Raw genomic sequence first — 19,106 nt, 5'->3', positions numbered from 1 at the left:
GCTAGCAGAGATTGGTTAATGAGGTTTAAGGAAAGAAGCTGTCTCCATAATATAAAAGTACAAGGGGAAGCAGCAAGTGCTGATGTAGATCAGCCCCTGTTGCTAGGGGCTAATGCAGCTCGTGACTTTAAGTTGAAGCCAATGTCCATTTGCTATTCCCAAATCCTAGGACCATTAACAATTATGCTAGATCTACTATGCCTGTGCTCTGTAAATGGAACAACAAAGTCTGAATGACAGCACATCTGTTTACAATATGATTAATGAAGATTTTAAGCCCACTGTTTATACCTACTCCTGAGAAAAGATTTTTCCCCAAAAATATTACTGCTCATTGACAATGTACCTGGTTACCCAAGAGATCTGATAGAGATGTATGAAATTAATATTGTTTACATGCCTGCTAACAGCATCCATTCTGCAGCCCATGGATCAAGGAGTCATTTCAACTCTCAAGTCTTATTACTTAAGAAATAAATTACATAAGGGTATAGCTACCATAGATAATGATTTCCTTGATAGTTCTGGGCAGTCAATGAAAATCTTCTGGAAAATATTCACCATTCTAGATGTCATTAAGAACATGAGTGATTCATGGGAAGAGGTCAAAATATCAACATGAACAGGAGATTGGAAGAACTTGGTTCCAATCCTCATGGATGGCTTTAAGAGGTTCAAGACTTCAGTGGAGTAAATAACTACATATGTAGGAGAAATAGCAAGAGAACCAGAATTAGAAGTAGAGCCCAAAGATGTGACTGTATTGCTACAGTCTAAGGATACAACTTTAATGGATGAGGAGTTGCTTCTTACAGTTGAGTAGAATCTACTTCTGGTAAAGGTGCTGTGATGATTGTTAAAATTACAACAAAGGATTTAGGATATTACATAAACTTAGTTGACAAAACAGTGGCAGAGTCTTCAGAGGATTGACTTCAATTTTTAAAGAAGTTCTATTGTGGGTGAAATTCTATCAAACAACATCACATGCTGCAGATAAGTTGTTTGTGAAAAGAAGAGTCAATTGATGTGACAAATTTCATTGTTTTCTTGCTTTAGGAAATTGCCACACCCACACCAAACCTTCAGCAACTGTCATCATGACCAGTCAGCAGCCAACAACACTGACCTTCCACCAGCAAAAAGATTGACTTGCTGAAAGCTCAGATAACAGCATTTTTTGGCAATAACATTATTTTTTAAATTAAGGTATTACTTTATTTTTAAAGACATAATGCTATTGCAAACTCAATAGACTATATAGTACAATGTAAATGTATGTTATATATGCACTAAGAAACCAAATAAATTATTTGACTTGCTTTTTTTATGATATTGGCTTTATTTTGGTAATCTGGAACCAAACCAGCAATATATATGAGGTATGCTTACAGATTTATTTCCTATTATAATTGGTGGAATCTATGTATTTAGATATAAAATTTCTGACTTTCATTTTCCAAAATGGCATTGGGCTAAAACAAAGGAAAAGATTTGCTGCAACCATCCTTGGGGAAATAGTTGAAGAAGGCAACTATCTAGACTATCTAAAGAACGTTCAGAAACATCAGTAACATAAAAAATACAGCACACTGTTGACTCAGTCAGAAATCATCGCAGGAGATTATTCTTTACTGGCTTTGATCTCACAGTAATGAGATTTTTACACCATCCATCTGCTATAGTCTGGTCTGGTCCACCCAGTACATGCCAACTTTAAGTATCATTAGAATCATATAGGGTTATAAAATTCAGAGTCCTGGACTCCTCCTCCAAGAGATTCTGACCTAAAAGGTTCAAGGTGAGGCCTAGGAATCTCAATTTCCTACTACTTACTAGGTGATGCAAAGGCTGCCCATCAGCAGGTCACACATGCTAGCTGTGCTAGCCCATGGCCTATTTTCTTCACAGTGAATGAAAACAGTCCAATTGGGAGGGGACACTAATCCTTAAGGGAATTCAAGTATAAAGAATGTGTTTGGGACAAAGAAAGTCTCATTTCCAAATGCAATCAAAATGCTAATTATCATGGTGTGTAATACTTTCTTGGTTACTATTATGGGTTGAACTGTGTTCCCCAAAAAGTATTATACTCCTCACACCAAGTACCTAAGAATGTTACTTTATTTGTAAATACAGTCATTGTAGATGTAATTAGTTAAGATGAGGTTTAACTGGAGTAGCGTGGACCAAGGGGTCTATATCCAATATGACTAGTATCCTTATACAAAAGGGGAAATTCAAACATAGGGGCAGACATGCACAGAAGGAAGATGACATGAAGACACAGAGACAATGCCACCTACAAACCATGGAGTGGGAGCTAGAAGCAGATCCTCCTGTGCAGTCCTCAGAAGGAACCAACCCTGGTGACACCTTGAATTTGGAATTCCCACATCCAGAATGATGAAACAGTCATTTTTGTGCTACTCCTACAACCACCCCAGGAAACCCATATGGTCACTCATGCTCTTAAACGGTGTTTGCAAATTTTAAGTAAGCCTATTTATTTATTTATTTATTTGTTATTTATTTATTATTTATTATTTAAGTAAGCATATTTATTATACAGTCATAAAAATAATATTTTTATATTCCTGTATCTTAACAGAGACAGGGAGGACCAGTCAGATAAAAGTGGCTGTCCAGGGTCACACCCAAAGGATGTTGGGGTTAATGAAGATAGTGCTCACACAGATTCCATGATAATGTGAGGCAATAATGAAGTCAGTTCATCTCAAAGTATTTGGTGTTGGCAACATACCTAGATACTGGACACCTGACCTCATGATTGTGAGGTTTATTTCTTTGATCTTCCATTTCACAGATAAGTTCCATAGTAAAATTAATTATAGATATTAGAAAACATGGAATAATAATATCCATCTTCTTCAAACTTCACAATGATTTCTGAGAACCATTTAGATAGATAATGCTCCAAATGCTTTAATCTTCTTGGAAACAAGAGATGTGTAATTCTATATTATTGCCATCATCTTTTTGAGTTAAGAGATTGAAAACAAGTGATGACATTGGTCTATAAAAAGACATTTATCTAACAGGGGTCCTATAAAATGCCATCAAAGCACTGTGGGTGACCGTTGCATATTGCAAAATGCCAGACACACTTAGCCACACAACGGTGTTTCATGAATATTCATTAAACTGTCTTAAATGTTGATACCTGAATTCATGCTGGATATGGCCAGAAAAATATGTATGGAACAGGACACTGTGGTGTGCAGGCACAGCATGCTTTCTCATCCTTGTGGGCTTCAGCTACCACACTGCCATCTCATGTTATCTTGAGTGCATAGACCTTATGCACAGTTATATATGAGAAATGTTCCCACTTATTCTTGCTGTACTTTCTTGCAAACCTTAATAGTAACCAGAGGTTTAAGTTTTATCTCTGCAAATTGTGAATTAGATAAATGAATAAATGGATAACTGAATTGTAATAATTTTGTTTTATTTACTTTAAAAGGATTATGAAGAAGAGGATCAGCAAGGCAAAGCCAGACATTTGTCATGATGCTGCTTTGGGTTTTAAGGGGCTCATAGTACATCTTTTTCAAATCCATTACATTGGATATGAATTCCATTAAGTTTGAATTTATACACAAAGAGGGATATGCTACCCAGGAATTCCCTCATTAAAAAGTGGGGGATCAGGTCAGATCTCCCCAAACTGCAATGGTATTTGTGAGGCCACACTGGGGATCCTAGAAAGATGATGTGAAGCTAAGAATGGTGTGAGGAGACACTGTATAATATGAAACTCACATGAATTATCAACATGCCCTGAAGAGTATAAAAACCCAATATTTTTGATCAGTAAATAAACTCCTTCAGGAACAGAGTTTTATTTTTTTATTTTTTATTTTTTTGCTTTGGTTTTTGTAATTGGAAACATTGCAATGTAAGAATGAGATTGCCAAATAAAGAAATTCTTAAAAAAACTATTCGTAATTTTTGCTTTATTTTGTAAACACTCATTCTACTAAGGAATCAATTTCCTGGTTCACATAATCTGGATTCTGCCAATAATCAACAACAATATATGATAATTGTTTTCAGGCTATAATTAATGCCCATCAATGGCTAACAGTGCACATAACGATTATTAATTAATAAACATATGTATTGGAATATTTTTTACATGTAAAGAATGTTTTCATTACAGGTATATTTTATGCAAGATTGACTACGGTTCTAAAACTTTTTAAAAGTATAAACTCAGATTTAATCTAATTTTCTTATGGCCACAGTATTGGTAAAAATAAATAATCTCACTTGAAGGAAATTAGTATTCCTCATGATAAAAATTTAAATGTGAAATAAATCTGCAAGCTTCTCTGTGGCAGAATGCAATTCTTCCTTTCCTTTCTCAGAGTACATGTGAGAGGCACATCTAAATATTCCGTATTTTCCAAGTAAAAAGCTCAGTTATTGACTAGTATGTTGCTTTTATGGGGCTATTCTTTTTTTTTTTTTTTTTTGCATGTTTCCCTCAATGATGACATTTAGTATTCAATAAATCTTCAAATCCCCCCAAAACAACAATATTACTATACCCAAATGAAATGCCTAAAATGATGTTTTTTTCAGACTAATAATGCTGCCCAGGAAGTTGTTGGTTATTCCATGAAAAAAGTATTTTATGGTATAATGATCTGAAAAGTGCAGAATTAAACACAGACTGAGTTATTTAACACAATTCTTCCTTGTTTAGACACACTGGACGTCTCCAGGAGGAGAATGCAGTATGCAGTGTTTCCTAATTTATTGCTGCGGTTAGGAAACACTTCTGCTAACACTGATGTTGGTATCTTGTAATATACTGGTGACCTATAGAAAATGGTGGGGAGGGCCACCTGGGTGGCTCAGTTGGTTAAGTGTCCGACTTCAACTCAGTTCATGATCTCATGGTTCATGAGTTGGATCTCCGTGTCGGGCTCTGTGCTGACAGCCAGAGCCTGAAGGCTGCTTTGGATTCTGTATCTCCCTCTCTCTTTCTGCCCCTCCCCCATTCGTGCTCTCTCTCTCTCTCTCTCTCTCTCTCTCTCTCTTTCTCTGTATTTATTTCTCAAAAATAAATAAACATTAAAAAATTAAATAAAATGGTGGGGAGATGCTGAAACACCTGATCACATGTGAAGTGCCAGCAATAAGCTCTTCCTTTACCTCTGTGTTCCTGCAGCAGTTGATGGGACACATTTATATTGAAACATCTCTCACTAAATTCTAAATCCTTGTCCTTGCAAGCCTGGGGACTCATTAAGATGAAGAAATGTCCAGAACATTTTAGCTCTTCCAGGAATTGTTTTGCAATTAAAAGAGATATTAGATTGTTATTAGATTATTGAATCTAAGAATAGTAGTTAAAAGTACTTTTAAGAAGATAACAAAGTTTGCATAAAAATATTAAAGAGGAAATCAGTCTATTATGAGCACTTTTACAGCTTCCTAAATATATTAGAGTTATCTGTATTGGTATTTTAACAGAAAAATTACTTTGTCTGAATTTAACACTTCTTAGCAACATAATCATCCTATGTCTATAAGGGTTGTTTGGGGTTCTAGAGAACCCAAAGCTTTTCAAGATAAAGTAGTGTGCCCACAGCAAGTTATTGGTGGAAGTGGAATGCTTTGAAGCCCACTCTTCTATGGCAAGAGTAATAGTGTGTGGGAATTGTGAAATCTAGATGAGTTAGTGCATGTAAAACATTTAAAATAATAACTGGAATGTTACACATAAGCTGGCATTATTTTCTTAAGTTTATTTATTTATTTTTGAGAGAGAGAACAAGCTGGGGGATGGGGTACAGACACACACACACACACACACAGAATTCAAAGCAGGATCCAGGCTCTGCACTGTTAGCACAGAGACTGTCATGGGGCTTGAACTCTTGAACTGTGAGAACATGACCTGAGCCAAAGTCAGACACCTAACCCACTGAGACACCCAGATGCCCCATATTAGCTGGCATGATTATAGTCAAAGTCATCCAGCTCATTGTGCTGTATTTGAGATTGCCTAATTACCAAACTGCTTTACAGATCTTTGGGGAAATGTTTTACTCACAGCCTTACAGCCAGATGCCAGAATGGATACTGCACAAAGTCAGATCCCAGGAATCTCCCTGGAAGTGCAAGTGAAATCCAACAGCTGTATTCCCTTCTGGCAAAGAACTCCATGGGCTAGGACAATCAGGGAGGGATCCAACCTCAGGCAGGCATTATTCCAAAAACTATTTGATCTAGACCTGTTTTTTTTTTCAAGTTTATTTATTTATTTTGAGAGAGAGCATGCACACATGTGCAAGTGGGGAAAGGGCAGAGAGAGAAAGAAAGAGAGACAGAGAGAGAGAGAGAGAGAGAGAGAAACCTAAACAGGCTCTGTGCTGTCAGTGTGGAACCCAACATGGGCTCCATCTCACAACAATAAGACCATGACCTGAGCTGATATCAAGAGACAGATGCTTAACCAACTGAGCCGGCTAGGTGCCCAGATCTAGATCTGTTCTTATGGGTATCACCTTTTGGGTGTGACTAGTTATAGACACCCTTCAAGCATGATTCTACTGCAGAAAAATGGGCATCAACTTGTTCAGCCCCCATTTCATAGGTAAGAGATAAGCCTATTAGATTTGGAGTCATATCTGCCATTGAGGAAACTTAATGAGAATTTTCATCTAGAATATCTGAGCTGGTTTCATTATTCCCTTCAACACATGTCCAATCCTATTGTAGTGATGTGATCACATATTGCTCCAATATGTTTTACTTCATTCCTCTTTGTTTTTGGTATTCGTCACATCCCATATACACATCACTTACTCGACTTGTCCATTTGACTGACAGAAAGTCTTTTAAATATAATACTTCCTTTTCTTTATTTTCTCTTCTTTCTGATAACACTCATGACCTCTTGCCTAGACTCATACCCACCTCCTAACTGATATCCTTGACTCAAATATATTCCTCTCTATTTCGTTTAGGAGAACATCACTAGGAGCCAAGAACAGTCTACATGTTTCATATAATTAGTTAACAACATAGACAATAACCCCTTAATGTAACACAACAAAAAAGATAAACTTAATAAATACATAAATTATATGATAGATTATATCAACTATTGAAGGCAGAGATTGCTCATATGGTAGAATTCAATGAGAAGATGATTTTTGAGCACAAACTTATAGAACATAGGAGAGTTAAACTTATAGAACATAGGAGAGTTAGTCATGCAGAAATCCTGATGAAAGGCATCTAGGCATAGAACAGTCTGTCAAAAGTCATATAGTGAGAACATGCTTGATATGATGGAAGTGGAGTCAGAGAGAGTGCTTGGGTGAGATGTTGGGGGCAGGACATCAGGGGGTAGATCTTACAGGGCTTTGTAGGTGATCATAAAGACTGGCCTTTGCTCTAAGAAAGAAGGGGAGTCGTGAAACAGTTTTTAGTGGAGGAATGTTGACTTCAGTAATGATATATCACTTTCTTGTGGACCATAGGTGGGCAAGTCTATAATCAAGAGGATAAATAAGGGGGGTAATGCTCTAATTCAGGAAATAGTTGATGGTGACTCAGATCAGGATAGTAGCAATGCAATTGGTAGGAACCATCATATTTAGAATATTTTGAAAATATAGTAAACAGCATTTGCTGATATTTTGGATTTGATATATAAAAGAAAGGGAGAGTGGATGATCCTGGAGTTTAGGCCTGAGAAAATGAAAGGATGGAGTTCAGGCCTGAGAAAATGAAAGGTCACCACCTGGTAGGGAAAAACTATAGCTAGAATTGCCTGTGTGTGCATCAGTTTGGGACATGCTAAGTGGGACTGGTCTCTGAGACATCCCAGGGGAGATCTTGAACATGTAGTTCAGTCCAGGAGGCTGGAATTTATGAGATATTTGATCTGGAGCTGGAGATGTAAATTTTGGAGTTCACACAACAGAAACATGGATGAGACTTGGAGGAGTGAGTATGGATAGAAAATAGAGTCCTGGGCATTCCCAGAAAAACAGAATGTGGAGAAGATGGAGGTCCAACACAAAATGTGGAGGAAGAGACATCAAGGGGAGGATAATTAAGAGAGGTGTGTCCTGGGAACTAAGGGAAGAAGTAAGAGGAGTCAGAGAGAAGGAGGCTTAGCATTTTAGAGGTCCCTGGTGACCTTGCTGAGAATAGTGTTGGTGGAAGAGTGAAGAGGAAAGTCTGGCTGGGGTGGGCTCCAGAGACAGGCATGAAGGTACTGGGTCAGTGAGACTAGAGGACTCTTTAGAAGAGTTTGCTGCAACAGGCACAAATAGGACAGTAGCTTGTGGAGGAATCATATTCTAGATATTCCCCTTCATATCTACCTTATACTCTATTCCACCTTCTTTATGCCCAGGAGGCTTTTGCCTGGACCACACCATATAATTTCCGTGAGCTTTGGCTTCTAGCCCTTGGGGAGAAGGGACAGAAAATAGGTAAAGGAGGTTAAGACAAGTATTCCTAGGATCCTTTCCTGCCTCAGTGCTGCAGTTCAGCTGGATTATCTGCTGAAAGTGATACTAGCTGCCATACAGCCCTTTCACTGCAACTATTTCTCAAGATTCCAGTAACCACTCCCCTTTCTTGCATCTTCAGCTAATTGGTAATAGCTTCCCAATATCACTAACTAGAGATTACTGCAATATGTCTATATTAGTTTCCTATTGCTGTTGTAACCAATGACCACAAACTTAGTGGCTTGAAACAACAAAACATTTTTATGTTATAGTTCTTCAGGTCAGAAGTCTGATATATGTCTTGCTTGGCTAAAATTAAGATATCAGTAGGGCCATGTTCCCTTCTAAAGGTTCTAGAATTCATTTCCTTGCTCTTTCCAGGTTCTAGAAACTCTCACTTGTCTTGGCTCATGGCCCCTTCCTCCATTTTCAAATCCAGCAAAATTGTACCTCTCTGAATTTCTTCCACAGTCACATTGTCTTCTGACTCTCTTCTTATCCTTCCTTCTTTCATATTGAACACATCTAGATAATCCAGGATAAGCTCTCGGTCTGAAGGTCAGGGGACCACCAACCTTAATTCCATCTGCCACCTTAAGTCTCCTTTGTCAAGTAACATGATGTATTCACAGGTTCTGGGGATTAGAAAATGGACATCTTTGGGAGCCATTATTCTGCTTACAACAATGCCTTATTTAAATATGTCATAAGTCCTGCCAGCAAGATTGTATATAGTTTCTACCCTTCATTATCTTCTTCTTAATTACCCAGTTTGTGTGTGTCATTTTCTTGCACACTGGAGACCTGACTGGAAACCAGTCATTTTTTTGCACACTGGAAACCATTTTTTAAAAAAAGATTACTTAAATAAAAGCTTGTTTTTAAGTAGATGGTAGTAATGATCCAGCAGAAAGTAAAAAATAAAGTGTGTGAGAGAAGGAGATGTGTTGGAGCAATCTCTTGTATCGGGGAAAAGAAAGATGACCTGGTACATATGTAGGTAAGCAATGGGAGTTTATCTGCAACACTATGAGGGAGCGGTTGCAAGAGGTAGGCAAAGGTGTTGGACATCCTCTGAATTCCTCAATATTCCAGGAACAGCGGAAAGCAAGATCACTAGTGGAAAGTAAAGAATGAGGTTGGGACAAAGAGCAAAATAGGAACTGACCATTCAAGAAAGTGGAAGAATAAATAGACTCCAGCGTAAATTTGAATGGAGGTGATATTACTCCTGTGGGAGTGAAATTCTTTTTGGTGAGAGGTGACAATCTTTGATATTGCTTGTGTAGTCCTCCAAAAGGCCATAATACATGAAAATATATACAAGCATATCATTAGTATCGGTATTTCTAAGGGAGGTAGTTAAAATATATATAAAAAGACTCCTTAGGACAAGTGATAATGAATAAAAGATTGAGAAATGCTGAGAACAATGTAATATGATAACCTTAAAACCCTCTTGAAATTCATGGCCAACAACTTCAAAAGACAGTAATGATGAAAAATAGCATGCTTTTATTTATTATTATTTTTCCTCCATAATGCTGCATGGGTATGGTTTGGAGTGGGTAGAGGGCTGGATTTCACTAGGGTTGGATTGTATGCAAGAAAAGGGGGAAAAGGGAGCTGAGAGAGTGTGTAAAAGTGATCATAGTAATTTTTCCAGGATTTTCCACTGGGGAAATAGGATATAGAGCATTCTGGGCTGCTACAATAAGCATGGGAGTGTGGCAACCACCTTGGGCCCACGTGACATTTAGAAATGAAGAATGAAAATCCATCATTTACATCTCACTCCCATATTAAACAGCATCTGATTTATTAGAGGCGAGTGAGTTTAATTTTTTAATATAGATTAATTTATTTAGAATATATTTTGTTCTTAGTTTCTAAAGGAAGGGGTGATTTATAAGATTCAACATAATGTGAAGTTCAAATAAAAACAGAAGTCAGAGAAGAGCAGGTAGAGAACATCCATCTATCAATGTCAATACATTCATTGACTTCCTGGAACAAGTAAAAAAAATTCCTGGGGAACAGTCATTTCTTATAAATGACAGCCCTAAATATTGCACAGAATTTAGTTTAATATAATGTCTATTTGTTATGCTGGTGTATAGATTCTTGGTTTGTTCATAAGCCTTTAATGTCTACCATGTTTTTCTAGTGAGACTGAAATCTTCTTGCTGCCAGTGAATGTTTTCCATATTTGTTTAAACCCACAGTAATGTGATAGCACTCCAACCGGTCTTAAGGGTTAACTTACTTCAAAGTTAGGCACTCTTTGCAGACCTAAGCCCTTTAATATGTAGCAGAATGTACTTTCCCTGAGATTTGCATTTCCTATCCTTTAACATCATCTTTCAGAGAAAAACAAGAGAAGAAAAACAGCATTGATATTTGGCCCTTAAATGCTAGGACAACTCTCTCATTTAGTTACCCTCCTTTGGGCTGCTTTATACCCAAAATGTCTGCTAGTACATTTCAACTTTTCAAGGAGCAGAATTACATTCTTAATGTAGGTGACTCATAATTGGGAAAAAGTCTCTCAACACACTTCCCTTCTTGCTGCTTCCACAGCTTATTTAAATAAATTATGATCTTTTATTCTTTTAACTTTATCATTGTTTAATATTTAAACACAGACACCATTTCTCACCTTTACCACCATGACACCTGTAGGGAAGTTTTGCTTTTCTCTGTTAATCAGGGATTTTCAGACTTTTCTTAATGTGGAAATGTTCTATATTTTACTATTCTATCAAGAATTCAGACTATCCTTTAAAGGTATTTACCACTAATTATCAAAGTTTATATCTTAATCTTAATCATCAGTGAAAAAACTGTTATGGAGTTTTAAGTGCCAATAAACTATTCACATTAACAATAAGATCAGTAGAAAAGCTGGCTTTAAAGCCATATGCACCCCATACCCTGGAAAAAGTAAATCAATTGCAAAATCGTAGGCCATAGTCATAAGTAAATACTGAAAACAAACAAACAAAACCCCCCATAAAACAAAAATCCCCAAACATCCAAATACATTAATAGATGAATCGCTTCTTTTCATCTTAATATGCATATAAGAGTCACTTAATGAAATCAAATTGGTGGATTATTATTCTGTTCAATATATTGGGAAAGAAATACAAAGCTTAAAATAAAGCTTAGAGTATAGGAAAAAAACTAGAAATTAAAATGCAAAGGGCATTTCACACCAGCTTCTTTCATGTTGAGATTATCAATAATATTTTATTATGTATGTGGAAAGTTGTACTCCCATCATTACTAAAATCAGTTTATATAAATATGGTCAATAGTTGGAATCCTAGTTAAGCTTCTGGACATGATGCAAATACAGCTTAATTAAAAATTTTTGATTAAAAAAGACCATTCTAATCATCCTTTTCCCATACCAATTAAACTTTAAAAAATATTTTCACTTTTGAATCGGTTATTTTTCCTCAAATATCACTGAGGTATACGATTGCCCTAATATAAGTAGTTAAAGCATATGCATGATGGAATTCTACATTAAGAGTCTGATTATATGTAGCCTTAGGAATCAGGGAAGAAAAGTCAGTCTTTTTTTTTTTTTGAAAGTTATACTTCCTTAAATTAAGTCCTACCTGCAGATGTTGTTACAATTTCTGTAGTGTTTCTGAGGCCCATAAAGTCAAACTGATAAAGCCGCCAGGATTTCTGATCAGCTGCCTCAACTGAATTTTTTCTCCATCTGTAAATCATTTCTTCTTTGGGGTAGCCATCTGAAAATATAGAACAAATGTTTACCCTTGAAGATATAAGCTTATAAAACATTATAGTCAAAATTATAATTCTGATCATTTGACAGAAGTTAAAATTTTAGGTCATATTTGTTCTCAAAAATTTACTCAAAGGCACTAAAACTCAAAAATTAATGGGTAAAGGCCATTAAACTCAGAGAGTTCCTGCTGCAGATCTTCATGATCAGCAAGATGTTCTCAGCCAGAAGGCTGGTCATCATCTGTGTGGACCCAGCATATAATGGGGCTACTGTCTTTGTTTCTTTAAGCTTGGAGAGCCCCTTTTAGTCACCATAAGCTGTGGTCAGCTTTCAAAGAGGGAAGATTCTAGTCAGAGTGTCACTAGTTTCCAGACTCTGAGATCTAACTATCTGACCTACATCACCTTCTCTTTCCCCAAAACTTAGTCCATTGAGATCTCAGGAAAAACAAATTTAATAAGGCAATCATGCCAGGATTCCAGAGGTCAACTGACTCTCAGTCCTGCTTTGACTTTTATTAGAGACCAATGCTCACCTTATTAAATTCTCCAGGAAACAAGATGCTAGTGTGTTTCTGCTGCCTTCAGCCTAGTGTGACAACCTGCTCAAAGCCAGGTGTCATGAACAGGTGCTGTTACCAGGGCCCTGTGGGGTCCCTGGTCCAAGCAAGAGTTTGCCCCAATTATTGCTTCTCAACTCCTGGATCCCCACTTCTGAACAGCACTTGGACAACACTTAGTTTTTGGAGTACTGTCCTGTCTCCAGGCTATATAACAAGGTTTCCCCATAGGGCATGCCTCACCTAAGAGCAGGCCTATATCCCATGTTGTTGCCCAACACATGACAGCATTGGTATTATTAGCCCTTCACTGATTCACATAGACACTGCTGGCATGACTGTGGCAGTAGGAAATGTATGCACTAGCATCCTGAATATAAAAAGCACCATACTGGTGCACACATACTAATACAAACATATTAATAAAGTGATTGAAAATTTCTAATTAAACATTGCAAAGATCAGTTTGTAAAACCCTTAAAGACAGTATGCATTCTTGGTATTTTCCCTTCTCCCCATCATTGTTAACTTGGGTCCCTCATTAAAAGACTAAAATAGATCACAGGTATGCCCCCTTCTTTCTGATTGTGTATTGTTCTGTGAAATTATTGTCACCATTTCTGGGATAATTGCTCTCCTTTAACTTGACAATGTTGATATCAAGGCACTAAGACTCAGCTCCAGACATTTCTATGAACTAAACAAACATTTTACTTGGCCATTAGCCACTGTCCTGCTTGCTTTATCTTCCTATCAGACTGCCATAAAGGACTTTATGCTATAATTATTTCTTTTTAACTTGTTTTATTAAACAGCTTTATTGAGGTGCAATTTGCATACATAAAACATGTACAGTTCAGTGGTTTTTAGTATATTCTCAGAGTGGTGGAACTATTTTCATAATGTAATTTTAGAATATTTTCATCACCACGAAATGAAACCTCAGATCCACTAGCAGTCACTTCCCATTCCCCTTGCACACATCACTAACATCACTTGTCTCATCCAGTCCTTGGCATCCACTAATGTATTTTCTGTCTATAGATTTGCCTGTTTTGGACATTTCATATAAATGAAATCATACAACATGTTATCTTTTAAACTGACTTCCTTCAGGTAGTGTAATGTGTTCAAGGTTCACTCATATTGTAGTCCCTGTCAGGTTTTCACCCTTATTTATCACCCAATAATATCCTACCACATGAATATACCATATTTTGCTTATCCATTTGTCAATCAATAGGCAGTTTGCTTGAATCCACTTCTACAATCTTATGAATAATGCTGTTATGAACATTTGACATTTTTTAAACAAATAATTTATTCAAGACTATTGTAATAGGAGAATGAAGCTCCACCAAAATAAAGAACAATAGGGTTTTTTAAAGTTAGGGTGAGCAAGTGAAAAGCAATTAGAGAATGTTATGAAGAGGTCATAGACCATCAGTGTGTGCTAATAAACTTCCATATCTTTATGATGAGAGGTAGTTATGCAACTTGGAGCAAAGCCCTGCCGAAGTTAGGCTATTACCTTCCTACAGAAACTAGGAGATTGGGATACTATCTTTCTTGAATATATTTTAAAGAGATGGCTCCCAGATCCTTGAGAAAGACAATTTCTATTATGAAACTAACAAGATCCCTTTAAAAAGACTTACATCTCAAAGGGTCAAAGAAAGAACTTATAACTACAATTTTTTCTTTTTTTGTTAAAAATATTTTCAAATGTTTATTTATTTTTGACAGAGAGAGAGACACACAGCATGAGTGGGGGAGGTGCAGAGAGAGAGGGAGACACAGAATCAGAAACAGGCTCCAGGCTCTGAGCTGTCAGCACAGAGCTCGACGCAGGGCTGGAACTCACAGACCGTGAAATCAACCAACCAACTGAGCCACCCAGGTGCCCCACAATTTTTTTCTTTTAAAGTAAATGCTGTGAAAGAAGGGAGTTTAGGAGCCTATCAGGAAAAAGGCTGAGTGAAGTTTAGTCAAGGTGAGGGGTACTTAAAGCATTTTGGTCACTAGGAAGCCTCAGCATGGTGTACAGTAACCAAAAGAAAAATTTTGCTATTGTCCTATTTCTCTGCTTGTCTTCAAGGCAAACCTTCTTGAAAGATTTGCTTATCATCATTATCTCTGATAAATCACCTCCTGTTCACTCTTCAATACATTCCATTACTCCACATCTGATACTCTCCTGTGACTGGTCAACATATTGCCAAATCCAGTGTCCAGGTTCTCCTTCTGTAACTTACTTGATCTCAGCAACGTTCAATAGAATTAACTCCTTCTTCTTGAAACTATATTCCCTTGCCTTATGTTATTTCATCCACTTCACTGGATGTTCCTTTTCTGACTCCTTTGCTGGTTTCTCCTCTTTGATGTCTGAAAGTTGGAGTGCCTCAGGGTTTGGCCTGGACTTCTTCCTTTTTTTTTTTTTTTCTTACTTTTGGAGAACCTGTTCTCTCTAGGTAATATTTTTCTGCTCCATTATGTTAAGTACCATATTTAAGCTGATGACTCCTATGTCAATGCCTTAGTCTTGACATTTTTCTACGTCTCAAGAATCAGATATCCAGCTCCCTGCTTCTCATAAGATATCTAAAAGCACTACATGTTTAACTTCTTCCAAAGACAAGTTTCCCTTCCCTTAACCTAAACTTGCTTCTTTTCCATTTTTCTACCTAAGCAAATGGCAGTATTACCCACCTAATTATTCAAGAGTTATAAACACCTATGTATGAGATTTTGTGTTGTTTGTTTTCAACTTACTTTGGGTTTATGAATAGGAGTGGAATTGTTGAGTCATAGAGTAACTATATTTAACATTTTTTTAAGTTTATTTATTGGGGTGCCTGGGTGGCTCAGTCAGTTAAGTGTCCGACTTTGGTTCAGGTCATGTTCTCACAGTTTGTGAGCTTGAGACCACATTCGGCCCCACATTGGGCTCTGTGCTAACAGTTCAGCCTCTGTGCTGACAGCTCAGAGGCTGAAGCCTGCTTCAGATTCTGTGTCTCCCTCTCTGTTCCTCCCTTGCTTGCAATCTCTCTGTCTCTCTCTCTCTTTCAAAGATGAATAAACACTAAATTTTTTTAAGTTTATTTATTTATTTCAAGAGAGAGAGAGAGAGAGAGAGAGAGATACCATGAACATGAACAGAGAACAGGGGAGGGAGAGAGAGAGAGAGAGAGAGAGAGAGAAAGAATCCCAAGTAGGCTCCCCAATGTTAGCACAGAGCCTAAAGTTGGGCTCCATTGAATCATGAGATCATGACCTGAGCTGAAATCAAGAGTTAGATGTTTAACCAACCAAGACACCCAAGTGCCCCTATATTTAATGTTTCGGGGAAACTGCCAAACTGTTTTTCAAGGCAATACCTTAAAATCCTACCAGCAATATATGTGGCTGCAACTTCTCCATAGCCTTTCCAAAATTTGCCAATATCTGTCTTTCTAATTATAATAATCACAGTGGGTGTGAAGTGTACATGGCTGTTTAATTTTCACTTCCCTAATGACTGATGATATTGAACAGATATTCATTATTTTATTGGCTATATATATATATGTCTTCTTTGGTGAGGTATTTAAATTTTTTGCTCATTTTTAAATTGGGTTATTTGTTTTCATATTGTTGAGTCTTAAGAGTTATCTATATATTTTGGGTCAAGTCTTTTATTAGGCATATGTTTTACAAATATTTTTTAGTATTCTGTGGATTATCTTTTGATTCTCCTGCATTTTTGAAGAAGAGTTTTGCTAGTTCTAGAATTATTGGTTGGCAGTCTTTTACCTTCAACATTTTGAAGGAAGTTTTCTAATCATCTTCTGGCCTCCTTGGTTTCTATTGAGAAATTGTCAGTTTGACTCTGATGTGGATAGGTATGTATCTCTTTGAGTTTTTTATAATCTGTTGAGCTTCTTTAGGTTGCTAGCTTTCCAAATAATTTTGGCCCTATTTCTCTGCTCTTCTCCTCTGAGACTTTCATTAAATGTTTATTGGTAATTATCATGATGTGCCAATGGATGTATGAGTTTCTATACACTTTTCTCAACTCAGTCTTCATTTTGTTCCTCTTACTAGATAATCTTTACTGGCTTATCTTCAAGTCTGCTGCTATTTTCTTCTGACTGATCAAATCTGTAATTTGTAGCTGGCTAGTGAATTTTTTCTTTCAGTCATTGTACTATACAACTCCAGAATTGGAATTGGTTTCTTTTTAATAGTTTCAACCATTTTACAGATATTCTTTATTTAGTGAGACTTAATTATCATACTCTCCTTGCCCTTAATTCATCGGACATAGTTTACTTTAGTTCCTTGAATGCATGTAGAAGAGCTGACTTAAAGTTTGTGTCTATTACATCCAACATCTGGGATTCTTCAAAGATTATTTCTATTGACAGCTTTTATTCCTGTGTATTGGTATGCTTTCCTATTTCTTTGCAGGTTTTGTAATTTTTCATTGGAAACTGGACATTTTAGATAATGTATTATAACAATTCCAGTATCAGAATCCTCTTTTCACTTAAGGGGTGGTTGCCGTTCCTGGGTTTTTTGGTTTCATGCTTGTTTTTCTTCTTGTTAATTTCCTTAGTGACTCTTCTAAACTAATTTGTAAATCTGTATTCTCCACACTGTGTAGCCACTGAGTTCTCTAAATTTTTGTTGTTGATTTTATGCTCTTGTTTTTGTTTTTAAGCCTGGTCTCTCCTAAACTTCACTTTTGGTTTATTATAATTTAGTGGTCATCCAGTGATCAGTGAGAAAGTTTCCTTAAATGTCTTGCCTGTATTTCTTCCTAATTCTGCTAAGAAGATCTGTGTGTGAAGGCATAACTTTAAACTTTAAACAGTTTACAGGACAGCCTTAGCTTTAATTTTCTGCTTACACAGTTCCTCAAAGCCAGAGGTTAGTGACAGGGCCTTCTCCATTCCTAGGTGTTTCCTGGGCATGCACACAGCCCTGCACAGATACACAACATTCTTATAGATCTTCAGGAACTTGCTGGAGCTCTTCAAGGTTCCTTGTAGTACAGGTCTTGCTTTAATTTTTTTTTTTTGGCCTGGTCTTCTGTTTGCACTAATTAATATCACAAACTTAGGCAGATATAACACTGTCAGAAGATTTCCAATTTTTTTTCTATGATGCTTTAGTGATACTGAATCTTAAATTGATTTTTTTTTTAAGCTGAGCTGAGCTCTGAGTCAAATCAAATGGCCACAACATCTAGGGAATGAAATTTTTCATTTTGCTAGAATACTGCTAGTTTTTTTTATTTATTTTTTTTTAAATTTTTTTTTTCAACATTTATTTATTTTTGGGACAGAGAGAGACAGAGCATGAACGGGGGAGGGGCAGAGAGAGAGAGGGAGACACAGAATCGGAAACAGGCTCCAGGCTCTGAGCCATCAGCCCAGAGCCCGACGCGGGGCTCGAACTCGCAGACCGCGAGATCGTGACCTGGCTGAAGTCGGACGCTTAACCGACTGCGCCACCCAGGCGCCCCTAGAATACTGCTAGTTTTGACAAAAGATTGACTTTGCTTTTGGGATAAAATTCTTAACTGAGTACCCAAAGAGGTCTATCTTGTCCACTCATTGTGAGCCTGCACATCTTTCATAACTACCATGCCAATGAGCCTTCAAGAAGGCAGAGAGAAAGGGGATAACCCAAAGCTTACATGCATAGGCTCTATTATTTCTGAGATTCAAAACTCAGTTTTGAATTTCAAAAGTTTCTCTTGGATAGACAATTTTTGACTTTAGTTATTTATGCTGTTTTGAAATTTTAGTTGCTTTGCTAGTATTTTCACTGATTTTATGGGGAAGAGGTCACTGAGATGCTTACTCCACCATTCCAAAGTTAATCTTCCATGCCATAATTATTATAACAATAATAAAGCAACAAATGATGGATTTTATTCATTGTACACCAGTAGGCTCAATAGGATTTCTGCCTATATTTTCCATTTCATCTTAATCCTGTTCTGGACTTATCTGAACATTGTAAATATTAAATAACTTATCCAGTGCCACACAGATCACCTTTGATCAAGCTGCAAAACAAACCTAGGTCTATACAACTTCTTGTATAGACTTCTTTCAACTCCATTCTACCTGACTTCTTTTACAACTTTCATTCTTATTTCTAATTCAGAAGGTCTCCTGTTGTATCCTCCCTTTGACAAATAATCAATACTAATGTGTTGATAAATTTATATGTAACATTTTCTATAAAACATATTTACATTTATTTATTTTTTTTAACG

The 19,106-nt window shown here is 36.8% G+C and overlaps 1 protein-coding gene across 4 annotated transcripts in view; it reads right to left on the bottom strand.

Annotated features, from left to right (window-relative positions):
* GABRG3 (gamma-aminobutyric acid type A receptor subunit gamma3) overlaps positions 1 to 19,106 on the bottom strand; it is a 717,311-nt gene that overhangs the window by 85,603 nt on the left and 612,602 nt on the right. For all 4 annotated transcript variants that reach the window (XM_040493887.1, XM_040493886.1, XM_040493888.1 and 1 more), the window contains exon 6: positions 12,140 to 12,277. In XM_040493887.1, coding sequence (XP_040349821.1) covers positions 12,140 to 12,277 — 138 coding nt within the window. The remainder of the gene's footprint in view (positions 1 to 12,139; positions 12,278 to 19,106) is intronic.

This window comes from Herpailurus yagouaroundi, unplaced genomic scaffold, assembly GCF_014898765.1.
Source record: "Herpailurus yagouaroundi ecotype Mexico unplaced genomic scaffold, PumYag 185, whole genome shotgun sequence".
In the NCBI taxonomy this organism is placed as follows: Eukaryota; Metazoa; Chordata; class Mammalia; order Carnivora; family Felidae; genus Herpailurus; species Herpailurus yagouaroundi.
This window is presented reverse-complemented; position numbering and strand designations above follow the sequence as displayed.